This window comes from Protopterus annectens, chromosome 11.part0 (assembly GCF_019279795.1).
Source record: "Protopterus annectens isolate FY-2018-M chromosome 11.part0, PAN1.0, whole genome shotgun sequence".
Taxonomy (NCBI): Eukaryota; Metazoa; Chordata; order Ceratodontiformes; family Protopteridae; genus Protopterus; species Protopterus annectens.
In genome coordinates, this window is record NC_056745.1 from 1,419,879,387 (window position 1) to 1,419,893,780 (window position 14,394).

Genomic DNA, 14,394 nt, shown 5'->3' on the forward strand with positions numbered 1-14,394 from the left:
ATTATTTGTAAAACTTCACCAAAGTTTCTAATTATGTAAATGAGTCCTTTATCTATAAGATTTTATACTTTGAAGAAAAAAAAAAGAACATTTTTTTCCTCTCTTATTTAATTAGTTATATGGAGCTCTAAAATACTGCTGCTTTCAGTTAGCCATTCAGGCTCCGCCCATCCCTGCCATGATTCAATGGTAGTGGACCAAATCATGGCCAGTGGCATTCCTCCAGCTTAATACAAATGTGACACTTCATAAGTCTGCAAACGTACACACACACACACACACACACACACACACACACACACACACACACACACACACACACACACATTCACTAGCTCCACCTCTTCCTTATCACCTGGTTGGGAGGGTGGCCTAATGGTTAAGGTGTTTGCCCTACAAACACAAGGTGCAGGGTTTGAGTCTTACAAGGGATAATTGGCTAGGCTTAAAATGGCTCGCAAGGGCAGTTAGCTTAGTACTAATCTATGAACCTATGAACCTGTGGGCACACAGGCTGACATCCCAGTTCTCGGTCAAAAACCACTTAACAGGCAATGACACACATTAGGATCAGTGCACAGCATGCCTTTCCACAGTGGACACTCATGTTTTTTGTAGTTCTACCTCTTTCATGCTACAGACTTTATCAAGCCCTAAAATGACATGCCTGCACAGTAGACAATACCAGTGGTCCAATCACACCAACGTGACCCCACTACCAAAAGAGGACATCCCTGGCTCCCAACAACACCTCAGAGTATAAGGTTGAAATGTTCACCTTCCATAACCCTACCCCATCTCACAGTAACACTCATTTACTTCTGCGACCCCAACCCCATGGCATGTCCAAATGACTGCACCCTGCCCACCGCCTAATCTGCTGGTTAATGGTATGTCTGATGCACAGCCAGTGATTTGATAAAATATGCATTAGTTATTCTGTGTTGTCTGTGCTATGGTCTGTAGTTGTGGACCATCCACTGCCTCTTTCACAGTACTGCAATGCACCTACTTCTTCCACAGCTGTGGTACTGCTGTTCCAAGATGTACCTTCCTTGGCTGACTCTCCACTTACCCGCTGACTTCTAAAACAACTGTTATGGAAGGTACTGCTAAGATGTTAACCTGTCACTCTGATAGCTTGTAAAATGCCATACCTTCCAACTTACTAAGCTTGTTCCCTAGCATGCATTTACTGAAAAACTCTAAAGTCCAGCATTAATCACTGAACTGTAATCATCCATGAATTACCAAGATAGGAGAAAAAGGAGACATCAAGAATGTTCTGACAATAGGGACAGCATGATGTATATGGTGTAAGTATGTGTATTTCTGTTGTACTGTGTGTTTGTGTACAAGGGAGTGACTGGGGGGATGCTTCTGCTTCCATGATGCAGCTGCCAACACAGTTACCTTGTGCAGGAAGTGCTGATCTGCACTCCTTGGCAGAGAACTCAATTCATAGACATGCAAATTATCCCATAATGAGGATTTTCCTCCTTGTGGCTAATTTGTCTCTCAACTGCAAAATACTGCACTATGGTAACATGGCCTTGCTACTGTGGCCTTACTGCCCTCTTGAGGAATCTTAATGAATGCCTGGGATAGATTTCCATGGTTGGGCATTCAACTCGTAGTGCAGTACTCACTTGTTGGACTGAGAGAAAGCTGTCATTTACTGGTTTACTACTGGATGCTTGACACTCGGAAGGTCAAGTCAAGCAATAATTGCAAACCTAGGTCAAAAGTCAGCATGCCAAATACCGGCATACCCAAAAAACACACCAAAACTGAAACTCCCTACCACTCCACACTCAGGATGAAGTTCTAACATTGGTCCAAAAGGGGTGCAAGCTCAGTCAGTCAGTAATGTCGATATATGACATTCCGACTGTCAGTCTGCAGGGTTGTCAAAGCTAGACTCAAATTTCCATGTCTCTAGCATGTCAATGCTGATAAAGGGCTAAGTCATCAGTCTACCTCTTAGTAAAATCATGCAAATATAAAATGCTTTCATAACATAGATAAACGTAAACAACAGACTTATCCACTCATATAATTTGCAAAAACTAACCTTAGATGGAAACTTCTGAATCAGGATTTTCAGTCTTTCAACATTTCCTTTTGCTGCTTCAGACAAAAGCTGCAATGGATCATCTTGCTCAGACCTAGAAGCTGAAATGGAGCCAGAAGTCTGTTGTCGCTGTTGTTGTGGTTTTGGTGCTGCCTTTGTCATATTTGAACACCATGGCTGGCATTGAGGACTAGCAAACCCTCCACCTAATAGCTCATCAGGAAGCAGCAGATTCAGAAGTAACCCTGTCAACACATCTGCAAACAGGTAAGATAATATTTAATTACCCACGGCATGTGTTTATGTTCACAAACAAAAGAAAATAAGCATATACTGGGTAACCAATTACTTGAAAAGGTAATGTAGTCTGTGGTACATAAATACTAAAACATAAGCAGAAAAGATAACACTGGCAGAATAAATGTATTTGCATCAAGCATATCCTTGAGACACTTAGCAAATAGTTTTGTTTCAACCCTTTTCTTCCTATCTGTTGCAAAGGCTGCATAAAAAGTAGCTCAGGCTGATAGTGTCTGAAACAAGGTAACACTATCTGGTCTATTTCACTCCTGCTAAAGCAGTGCACTTTTACTTTGTTGCTTTGACAAGGCATAACATGTTCTTAGTACTATAGTATAGTACAAGAAATGCTACCATACTGCTGAAAGTGGAATTTAGGATGCTAACTGATGATTTATTTAGTTGTCACTCCTGTGAAACAGAACAGGAGAATGTAAGTACAGATTATTTTGCAAACTGCCACATTTCTAGGACTTACTAGGTACAGCTTCACTTCACACAGCGCATGCCTCATTACACAATATAATGCAACAATGATGCGTTTGACACGTCTTGTTGAAAAAAGTCGGATCGGCAGTGCCTTAACATGGTTGATTCCTATCCTTGGAGGAAGCCAACATTTATTATGTCAACAGTGATACAGTCTACTGTAACAGTAGTGACTGCTGAAATGAATGCAGACGATACAGGGTGCCTGCTTTAATCAACACTATCCCACTTCAAAAGTTGCTTTTCATGCTTGGTAACAGGATGCATAAATTAGAGATGAACAGTGCATGCATTTACCTCTAGAACAAACAGTGTAACATGGAAAAGCAAAGTTATAAATACACAAACAGTCATTTGTTTCAGTATATTCATTTGGGAAGCAGCCCCATATCTAACAGCACACTATTAATCCTTTTAATAAGGGCAGATGTCTAGGTATTTCCATTTTATAGTTACCGATTCATTTATTTGCGTATTTATTTTCATTTATGAGGGTAATACAATGGTAATCAGATATACCCTTTGGGAAAGCAGTGGCAGATATATAAAAACACATGCTCACATCCCCGGATAATGGAAGACTCCCAAAATATTACTGAATATTATCTACCACAAACCAGACTCTTCTAAAAACGTTTGCTCAGTTATATCTGACAGGACAAAAGCCAGTACTGCAAGTTCACCATAGCTAGCCACATCAGTCAAAATGTGCCTCACTGAATCAATTACTCTAAACAAAGAGTAAAGACTGTTTCACTCAGCCACACATCTGTTGCTCTAAATGAGTAGACATCTCATCAAGCTACATATCCACTACTTTAAATAAAAAGTAAAGACTGTCTCACCCAACCACATATCTACTAATCCAAAGAGTAAAGACTGTCTCACCCAGCCGCGTATCAACTACTCTAAACAGAGTGAAGAGTGTCTCAGCCAGCCACATATCCACTAAACAAAGAGTAAAGAGTGTCTCAGCCAGCCACATATCCACTAAACAAAGAGTAAAGAGTGTCTTAGCCAGCCACATATCCACTAAACAAAGAGTAAAGAGTTTCTCAGCCAGCCACATATCCATTAAAAAAGAGTAAAGAGTGTCTCAGCCAGCCACATATCCACTACTCTGAACACTTACTTCACCTTATTCTGCTTCATTGTTAAGGGGAACAATTATGAAAATTCTTCCATCTGCTTTAATCTAATCACTGTAAAATTCAGTCAGAATGTATGGCCAGTCAGTGTGATAGTCCAGTTATTCTACTGGATGTGCCAGTGTTACAAATGGAAATCTTCCAGTTCCTTCATCATGCCAGTCGTTGCCAGTACACAGGTCAATGGCTTCAAAAATACTCATTAAAAACAACAGCATGGCATATGTATCACATGAAAAGCATACAAGCAGCTGAGGATGAACTGAATACTTCAGCTGGAGCTGTAACACAGACCACTTGGAACATTGTTCTGGCTATGTTCCCAGCTGCACCACTCAAGCAAATGCCGAAAGGATAACCAAAGGGGTGTTCTTCATATATATGTATGTTACTATTTACACAAACAACAATGGAGGGCGTTTGTACTACAGCATGCCAGAGATCAGGATACAGGTCTTTCATTTACATGGTTACACTTTTGGTTACCACTGTGATGGTGCTTCCTGTAAGTACATACATACCTTCCCTTTTTCAGTGCTCACAAGTCAAATGCAAATACTCTGATTATCCTAGTAGGTCTCAGACATCCACTTGTTTTGAGCACTATATTATGCTTCGCCTGCTCTGCACTAGATTAACTGCCTCAATTTATCCTATTTACATGACTCATCTTATGGTTACCACTATGTTTTTGGCTTCCTGTAAATATATACTTACTTTCTCTTTCTCCATGTTCATAAAAAAAGCAAACGCAAATGCCAGCCAGCAGGTAATCAACATTAGTCTGCACTAGGGTTATTTCTTCATGTGTCATCCCATTTAAACAGCTATTCTAATGGTAGAATGATGTCTCAGTACAAACTGTAAATGATTGACTTTAGCAATTGGCTTAGTTTCTGGTGTCATTCCAGGGGGATCCAGTACCTGACAGCCTGGGAAGATATGATTGACAGACCACGATGCTTTGCCAGAGATGGCCTGCATCTGTCTCACTTGGGCTTCAGACTTCTGGCAAAGTCACTTGCCTCCCCATAGTGCCTCTTTTAGAAAAAGTGATGAGGTTAAAACTACAAACATAAAAATTTCAACAAAACCCAAATTAAAGGTCATGCTGCTAAACGCTAGGTGTCTAAACATGAAACTGCACTTCTTGGAAGCATTCTTAACCCTGGAAAATGCTGACATCTGCGCAGTCACAGAAACCTGGTTCAAAGCTGCAGAGAGCACCCCAGCCACACCTGGCTACTCATCCTATACATTCAGACCCCAAACTGTGTGTATTAAGGCCAAAAGAGATGGAGTTTCAATATATATATTAAAGACATACACACCTCCACGCTGCTCAAACAGTATGATGGACAGGAGACACTACAGGTGCAGTTAACTATTGACAAGACCCCTATACAAATCATAGCTAGCTACCAGCCCCCAAATCTGACTCAAAATGCCCAAACTGTCCATCTAGACCTCTTCAAATCTATCAAGATTCAACCCTTTACCCTGATCCTGGGTGACTTTAACTACCCAAACAGAGTGGAAGAACTACTCATTCCAGAACACAAATGCGCAGGGATTCCTCGATTTTCTCAGTGCAAATGCTTTGGAACAGCTAGTCAATACCCCCACAAGAGGTGATAATATCTTGGACTTGGTATTAACCAACATGAGTAACCACTGCAGCATCCCTGCAGCATCATCCTCCCTTGTAAGATCCAACCATAAAGCAGTCATGTTCAAAGTCACCATCTCCTCCGACCACCCTATATCTAGGATCAAACAAAAAAACTTCTTCAAAGCTGATTACAGCCTCCTGCGGGATGCTATAAACAGCTTCACAGCCCCCTCCCCTTCTCTAGGAACTGGCACCAGTATCCAAAACTATACCAAATTACTATACAAACATTTATATAGATGCATGGAATCAGGAATACCTGACAGGACTAAATCATCCTCCACAAGGAATAGCAAGCCTGTCTGGTGGACAACTGCAATAAATAAACTCTATAACAAAAGAAAAAAAAAATGCTGTCCAGGACCAAGAAGGAGCAGGTGTCCAATTGGAAGCAATCTCTCCTTAGCTTAAACAAGCAAATAAGAGCACTAGTGAAATCCTCCAAAGCAAACTTTGAGTGCAAATTGGCCACATCTACTAGAAACAGTCATAAGGTCTCCTTCACATATGTCCGTAATCTCAAAGGTAGCACCCAGATCTGTTCAAAACTGGGGGTCAAGGACACCACATATACAAATTCCATAGATATAGCAAACTTGCTGGCTGATGGATTCAGTAAATCAGGACATTCCCAGTACCTGCCCCCTTCCCCTTATATCTAGGGATCAGGCCATCACTGCTCTCTCAGAGGCAAAAAATACAGCCTCCATGGGACCCAATAACATCTCAGGCTGCATTGTACATGAATTTAGGCAGGAACTTGCAGCACCATTAAGCACCCTATTCAATCAAAGCCTGAGTACTGGCTTTGTCTCAGCTGAGCGGAGGACAGCCACTGTCATCCCTTTACACAAAGGTGGAGCATCCAATGATATGGGAAATTATAGACTCATCAGTCTAACTAGCCTAATCTGCAAGGCCATGAAACGGATTATCATGGACCTCATTAGCAAGGACACTGGCAATCTCCAAACACTTGATCCCACACAGTTTGGCTTTGTCAAGGGGAGGTCCTGTCTGTTAAACTTAGTCAATTTTTTTGAGACAGTCACCAAAGCCATCGGCGAGGTGAAGACAGTGCACACTGCCTACCTTGACCTGGCCAAAGCCTTCGACACTATTCCCCACTCGGGCATAATCAAAAAACTCTCTCAACTAGGCACCAATCCTTATGTTACCAGACTGGTAGCTAACTGGCTCACTGATAGAACTCACCTGGTCAAAATAGGGGAAGCCACCTCAAGCAACAGACCCGTATCAAGTAGCTTACCCCAGGGTTCAGACATGGGCCTCTGTTATTTGGGATATACTTTTCTGAGTTGCAGGCCAAAACCAGTGGGCTATGGCTGTAGACGACTGCAAGCTGGGTGCTGTCATCAATTCCTCTAGTGACGTGGACATCCTCCAAGAGGGTCTCACCCAAACAAATGACTGGTGCCAGAAACATGGCCTCAAGCAGAATACAAAAAAATGCATCATCATCCCTTTTGGGGAAAGTGATGTCCCTACAAATTATCACATTAATAACAATGTCCTAAGCACGCAGTCAGTCGTGAGAGATTTGGCTACCCAGTTTGATAGCAACCTGAATTTTGACCACCATGTTGTTTACATTGTACGGAAAACTTTCTAAATGGCCCACCTCATAAGTAAGGTTATCGCATTGAGGGACAAAGAGGTCATAACTTCCCTGTATTCTTCCCTTATAAGGCCCATTATTGAGTACAACACCACATTCGGCATGTACCTCGCGCAAAGCACATGCAGCAGCTGGAGAGACCACAGAGGTTCCTCACTAGAAGAATCCAGGGCCTCAAAAATCTTCCATAAACAGGCTAAAAGCCCTATCCCTCTACTCTGTTTCATACAGACTACTGAGAGGTGACCTCAGTCTGGCATATAAGGAGATCTCGGACCCCACCTTGATGGAACTGCTGCACATCCACAAGTCAAGCTCCACTCTAGTAACCCACACACGCGGGGGGCTCAACCTGATCTGTGACATCAAAAGGACTTGTTTGCAGGACAGATTTGTGTCCCAGAAGCTCCCCCAGCTGTGGAATAGACTTCATCTCCACGTCAAGCTGAGTACCTCTTTAGACCTTTTTAAGCGCAAACTGGATAACTGGATGCAAAATAGAAAATACATCCCTGGGATTCCACTCATGTCCCTGCTGGACAGGGACATCAGGTGCTGATTTGTCTATATATGGGCAAAACTCTTGGCTAGGCTTATAAGGGCCTCAAGGCCAATAGCCGAGTAACTTCCTATGATCCTATGGTAACCACTAGGTCTCTGTTTCCTGTAAGTATGTACATACCTTACACCTTTCTCCTTTTTATGTTTATCTTACGTTTCTTTCTCATTCCTTTTGTCTTCTTGGACTGTGCTTACCACTACTTATCGCTTGCTTTGTCCTCTAAACACTGGTGTTACCCTCTACAATTTCCAAACATAAACTTGCTTCTCTCTCTCTCTCCTTGTTACTCATCTGACTCCAGTTTTCTGCTTCTAAAATGTACATCTCAACATGCTGCAAAATTTGAAAAAAAAAATGCCAAAAAAATAAAGCATTTTAATTCAAAAGACTAAAAACTTTTCAATAACCATTCAGTAAAAGTTTATTGTTAGGCCTACAGAGCTATTAATGAACTAGTAAAAGATACAAATAAAATAAATTAATAAAAGTGCAAGAAGTAAACTAGAGCAACGTCAAAATGTGCTGCCAAGGTGTGTTACACTATTCCAAAAAAGTGCACAATTGCAGATAGTGATCAATAAATTCTAACTGGGATATCGCCAAGCTATTCCATGCATCAGTAATACCCATGTGCTGTCAGAACATAATCAGACCAATAAGGTACATGAGAAACAGTAACAATGCAGAAAACAGGCGTTACTTACCTTGTTCTCATCCACTGGCAGGCACAGATGCTGCTACTTCAAGCCTTGATCCAGCAAAATGTCAGAGAATTTACTTTTGTTCTCCCTTACGTTCATCCAGCTAAGAGGCAATTTATTTTCATCCTGCTCCAACATTTTATCTCATTCTGCCTTTAATACTGACATGACAGGCAGTCCCTATTCTGCTCAGCCATGGTTACTACCACACCGCAGTCTTTCTATTCATTTTTACATCCTTTATGGGAATCTGTGCACCCAAGATCACCTTCTGTCTCCATCTCATGGTAGAACTGTAACAAACTATTAACTGCTTCATTTATAGGCTCATAGGTAGGTACTAGGCTATCTGCCCAAGGGCATTTATAAGCCTAGCCAGAATGTGTTGGCTTTCTCCTCCCTTTTAAATTAGTTTCCTGGGCCTCTGTCTAGCAGGGCCACTGAAGTGATTCCAGGGGTAAATTTATGATTTCCCATCCACTTGTCAAGATTCCTCTTGAGGAGAGTCACTGAGGGGCTCTGCCTAATATAGACTGGGATTTTATTCCAGAGCGAGGGAAGTCTCTGGGACAGGAATCTAGCCCTCCAGCATGTCCTGTTTATTGTTATGCTGAGGTTTAATTCACTAGAGTTTGTGTCTCTAAGAGATTTGGTTTTCTTGAGGTGGAGCATGTCCATTAATTCTGGGCTGGACATGGCCTTATACGTCAGGCAGAGATCACCTCTGAGCAGGCGATAAGCAACCGAGTATAGCTGGAGTTTCTTTAGTCGAGCTGCATCGGGCATCTCTTTGAGGCCCATGATCCTCTTGGTGAGGTACTTCTATGGTCTTTCCAGCTGTTGCAAGTGTCGAGTAAGGTACATACCAAATGGGGCATTGTACTCTATTATGGGCCTAATGAGTGATGAGTAGAGGGGCACAATGACATCTCCTGATCTAGAGGTGAACCCCTTCGTGATTAGGTGGGCTACATAGAAAGAATTTCTAACCACTTTGGCAATGTGATTATCAAAGGAGAGGTTGCTATCTACCTGGGTCCCCAGGTCCCTAATTACATTTTCCGTACCTAGTGGATTACCACCTATGTAGTAATTCCTGGGCACTTTGTTTTTTTCCAAAGGGGGTGACTATGCATTTTTTGGCATTCAGCTTGAGGCCATGGCTCTGACACCAGGTATCTGTCTCTGTAAGACCCTTCTGGAGGATGTCTGTGTCAGCCGGAGAGTTAATTATAGCCCCCAGTTTGCAGTCATCTGTAAACTTGGTCAGTCAAAGTCCTCCCGTGCTTGCCTGTATTTCAGAGAAGTATATACCGAACAGGGGGGGGTCCCAGGACCAAGCACTGTGGGATGCCACTTGTAACTGGTTTAGAGTCGGACATGGCACCCACGACTCTGACCATGTGTGTTCTATCCATGAGCCAGTTGGCCAGCCATCTCGTGACATAGGGGTTAATGTTCAAGCTGGTGAGCTTGTCTATGATGCCAGAGTGGGGAATGGTGTCGAAGGCCTTGGCAAGATCCAGGTAGGCTGTGTGGACTACCTTCCCTTCATCTATGGCCTTGGTAACTGTTTCAAAGAAGTCAACTAGGTTTAGGAGGCAGGATCTGCCTTTAACAAAGCTACTACATTCCCAGCAGTAGGCCCACATCCAGGCTTACCTTTCTCCTTTTTTATTCGTTTGTGTAACCTGTGCCCACCACTTTTCTGGCAGCCAGTCATGCTTGGTGAATGTCTCCCACTTCCATTCTGCCCTTAGCCTTTTCCTTATTTTTGTCTGTTTGTAACTGCACTCTTACTTCCTCCCTTATTATTTGTTATGTTGTTATTTTTATCATCTCTAGCCCTTTTCGTCTTGCCTGACTAAGCCATTCCTCCTAACCTGGTGTTTTGTAACATTTATTCATATCTAATTATTTGTTTACCATTACCTAACACCCATTTATTTTTCCTTTTTATTGTTTCTCTAAAGTCCTCCATTTCATCTGACACCCTGTTTATTTATGTATTTATTTTTCTCCACACAATCCTGGGTATGTAAGACCTTATTATAATCATTTATGAAAACTGTTGCCACAAATAGACAAGGTTCCCAGAAATTCAGGGTTAATAATCATGATTTTATCTTAATGTTATTTCTTCTAAAATATTTGACCCAGATGCCTTGGATGTAACTTTCTACTCCTACAGCCAGAAACACAGTCAGGAAATGTCGCCATCATATTTCTTGAAATCCTCTCCATATCAACCCATGTTTTCTGGGATCCAGAATTAACTACAACCAACCTGGTCTGGTATTTGCCCTCTCTGCTGACAAGTGTGCATGGAAGTATCCCAGGACAAGCATCTTTCATGTGTCTGTAATGACAAAGGATATTTTAACTCTGCTTTTGTTCTTTCCTTCTTTGATAATTAACACTCAGACCTTTCCACTTAGCCTTTTTAATAGTCCAAGTGTCCCCGAAGATCTCAGATGCACTTGATTTGAGCATTGATCTACTTTGCCTAAAATTAATTACAACTCTATTACGTTTTACCTTTAGAACAAACAAGCCCCAAATCATTTATTACTTAGTTCATTACTTGTTAGGACCTTCATGGTTACCAAGTCTAGATACATCTGTGCCTGCAGCCATGTTTTGCTGGATGGAGACATTATTGTTCAGTAACCCCAATAATCTGAGTGCATTTCCCTGGTGGTCCATGACCATCTGTGGGCAATGGCTTCCTTTCTGCCCTTATTGAAAGACAACAGATTGTGCCTTAGGTAAATGATCAGTCTTGGATCTCCCTACCCAAATCACACAAACCACTAATGCCTATTGGGTGAATTGGTCTCCATGTGAAAAATGGGCCAGATTCACCCCACTTCCCCTCACAGCATTTACTAACCCAAAAGGCACCTTTTTACATTAGGAAAGTACCATAAACTGTATGCATCTTCCCTTTTTCTTTGGTAATTTTTAGGTGAAATTCTGCCATCAAACCTTCTTGCAGACTGCATCCTTCACCCTGCCCCTTTCTTAGTCCCCCATCTGTCCCCATCTTCTGACTCTTTCCTCCTTTTCTCTAATTCTGTCTTTATCTTGCCTCAGCACCCTGTACTGGCTGCTGCCCCACAATAGTTATACTTGAAATTCTTGCTTTGTATTGCTGTTTCCCACCGCACAACTGCTCCTGTCAGTTTTTCTCTAACCTTATTTTGCAGCATAAATTTATGAAATTTTACTGAAGCCTGGCTATAGGATTATGTAATGCATTTTGTGCAGGACTATTAGCCATTGAGCAGTGCACCACTGTTTCTTGGTCTTTCATAGTGAAACTAAGATCACTTTCTCTTTTGTTAAATATCTGAAGCCAGAATCCAAAAGCTCGGGAAATTATGACAAAAAAAGAGAGTCAAAAATGTTACTTATCCCAGAAAAGTACTGCATTTTCAATAAAATGCTGAGATAAAATGCTAAGCGTATAAGCAAGCTTATCAGGTTTGCTTGTGATGGCCCCTTTGTTGAGGCCTTTGAGAGAATATTTACAGCAGACTCTTGCTGACCACTATGAAATAAAGCCTGCTGTCACACAGGTCTTTTCAGTCTCCTCCTGCATGAAAATAACCATTTAACTTGGCATCAGCTCTAACAATGTAACATCTTTTAGGTATCTACAGTGGATATAAAAAGTGTACACACCCCTGTTAAAATGCCAGGTTTTTGTGATATAAAAAAATGAGACCACAATAAATCATTTCAAAACTTTTACCACCTTTAATGTGACCTATAACCTGTACAATTTAATTGAAAAACAAACAAATCTGTTAGGGGAAAAAACATAAAAAATAAAAAACGTACAATAAGCTGGCTGCATAAGTGTGCACACCCTTAAACTAATACTTTGTTGAGGCAGCTTATGATTTAATTATAGCATTCAGTCTTTTTGGATACACACCTGCCATCAATTATTGATTCAGTTGCCTGCTACAAGAAACGCTATGGTTCACAGAGAGCTTACAAAGCATCAAAGGGATCTCATTGTTGAAAGGTATCAGTCAGGAGAAGGGCACAAAAAATTTCCACAGCATTGGATATACCATAGAGCAGAGTGAAGGCAGTCATCAAATAGGGGAGAAAAATATGCGACAACAGTGACATTGCAAAGAACTGGACGTCCCTCCAAAATTGATGAAAAGACAAGACAAAAACTGGTCAGAGAGGATGCCTAGAGACCTATAGCAACACTGAAGGAGCTGCAGGAATTTCTGGCAAGTATTGCTTGTGTACTACATGTCACAATAATCTCTCATATTCTCCATATGTCTGGGCTATGGGGTAGGGTTGCAAGACGGAAGCCTTTTCTTACATAGAAAAACATCCAGGCCCGGCTAAAATTTGCATAACAATACGTCAAGTCTCCCAAAAGCATATGGGAAAATGTGTTATTGTCTGATGAAACCAAGGTTGAACTTTTTGGCCACAATTCCAAATGGTACGTTTGGTGCAAAAACACCACTTCGCATCCCCAAAAGAACACCATCCCCACAGTGAAGCATGGTGGTGGCAGTATCATGCTTTGGGGTTGCTTTTCTTCAGCTGGAACTGGGGCTTTAGTCAAGGTGGAGGGAACTATGATCAGTTCCAAATACCAGTCACTTTTGGCCCAAAACCTTCAGGTATCTGCTAGAAAGATGAAGAGGAATTTCATCTTTCAACACGACAATGACCCCAAGCATACATCCAAATCAACAAAAGAATGGCTTCACCAGAAAAAAAATTAAGTTTTGGAATGGCCCAGCCAGAGTCCAGACCTAAATCCAATAGAAAACATGTGGGGTGACCTGAAGAGGGCTGTGCACAAGAGATGGCCTCGAATCTGACAGATTTGGAACGCTTTTGCAAGGAAGAGTGGGTAAATATTACCAAGTCAAGATGTGCCATACTGATAAACTCTTTCCCAAGAAGACTGAATACTGTAATTAAATAAAAAGGTGCTTCAACAAAGTGTTTGTTTAAGGGTGTGCACACTTATGCAACAAGCTTATTGTATGTTTTTTATTTTTTATATTTTTCCCCTAACATACTATTTGATTTTCAATTGAATTGTACAGGTTATAGGTCACGTTAAAGGTGGGAAAAGTTCTGAAATGATTTATTGTGGTCTCATTTTTTTTATATCACAAAAACTTGGCATTTTAACAGGGATATGTAAACTTTTTATATCCACCGTATCTTCTTTTTTATTCCCTGTGAGTAGGTCATGGCTCAGCAAAACCACCTTCCTACAAGTATCATTCCATCTATTTGTTTCATCTGTGCAAAGCTGCTAGTCTAAATCCTCTAGCCATGTGCCCTGCCACAATAGTATATCACCTATCCATGTGGCCTGTCACAATAGTATATTACCTAGCCATGTGCCTTGTCACAATAGTATATCACCTAGCCATGTGGCCTGTCACAATAGTATATCACCTAGCCATGTGCCCTGTCACAATAGTATATCACCTAGTCATGTGCCCTGCCACAATAGTATATCACTTAGCCATGTGGCCTGTCACAATAGTATATCACCTAGCCATGTGGCCCGTCACAATAGTATACTGTTGCATTGTTCAGGAGGATACTTTAACACCTTTTTGTGTTGGCTTGCACACAAATGAACCAGTGTAAAACATTGTTTCTGTCGCAGCAAAGCTTTATATGGGGCACAGAAAATCAAAGCAAATGTACATGCAAATCGGCAATGATCAAACCAACCCTGCATCCAAATGAATAAATTTTCAAGAACGAATGGCTTCTCATAAGAAAATAATTTCCATAA

General features: G+C 41.4%; 1 protein-coding gene across 1 annotated transcript in view; it reads right to left on the reverse strand.

Moving 5' to 3' along the window:
* LOC122815880 (E3 ubiquitin-protein ligase MIB2-like) overlaps window positions 1-14,394 on the reverse strand; it is a 782,860-nt gene that overhangs the window by 502,948 nt on the left and 265,518 nt on the right. Inside the window, exon 9 of the mRNA XM_044088707.1 lies at window positions 2,075-2,331. Coding sequence (XP_043944642.1) covers window positions 2,075-2,331 — 257 coding nt within the window. The remainder of the gene's footprint in view (window positions 1-2,074; window positions 2,332-14,394) is intronic.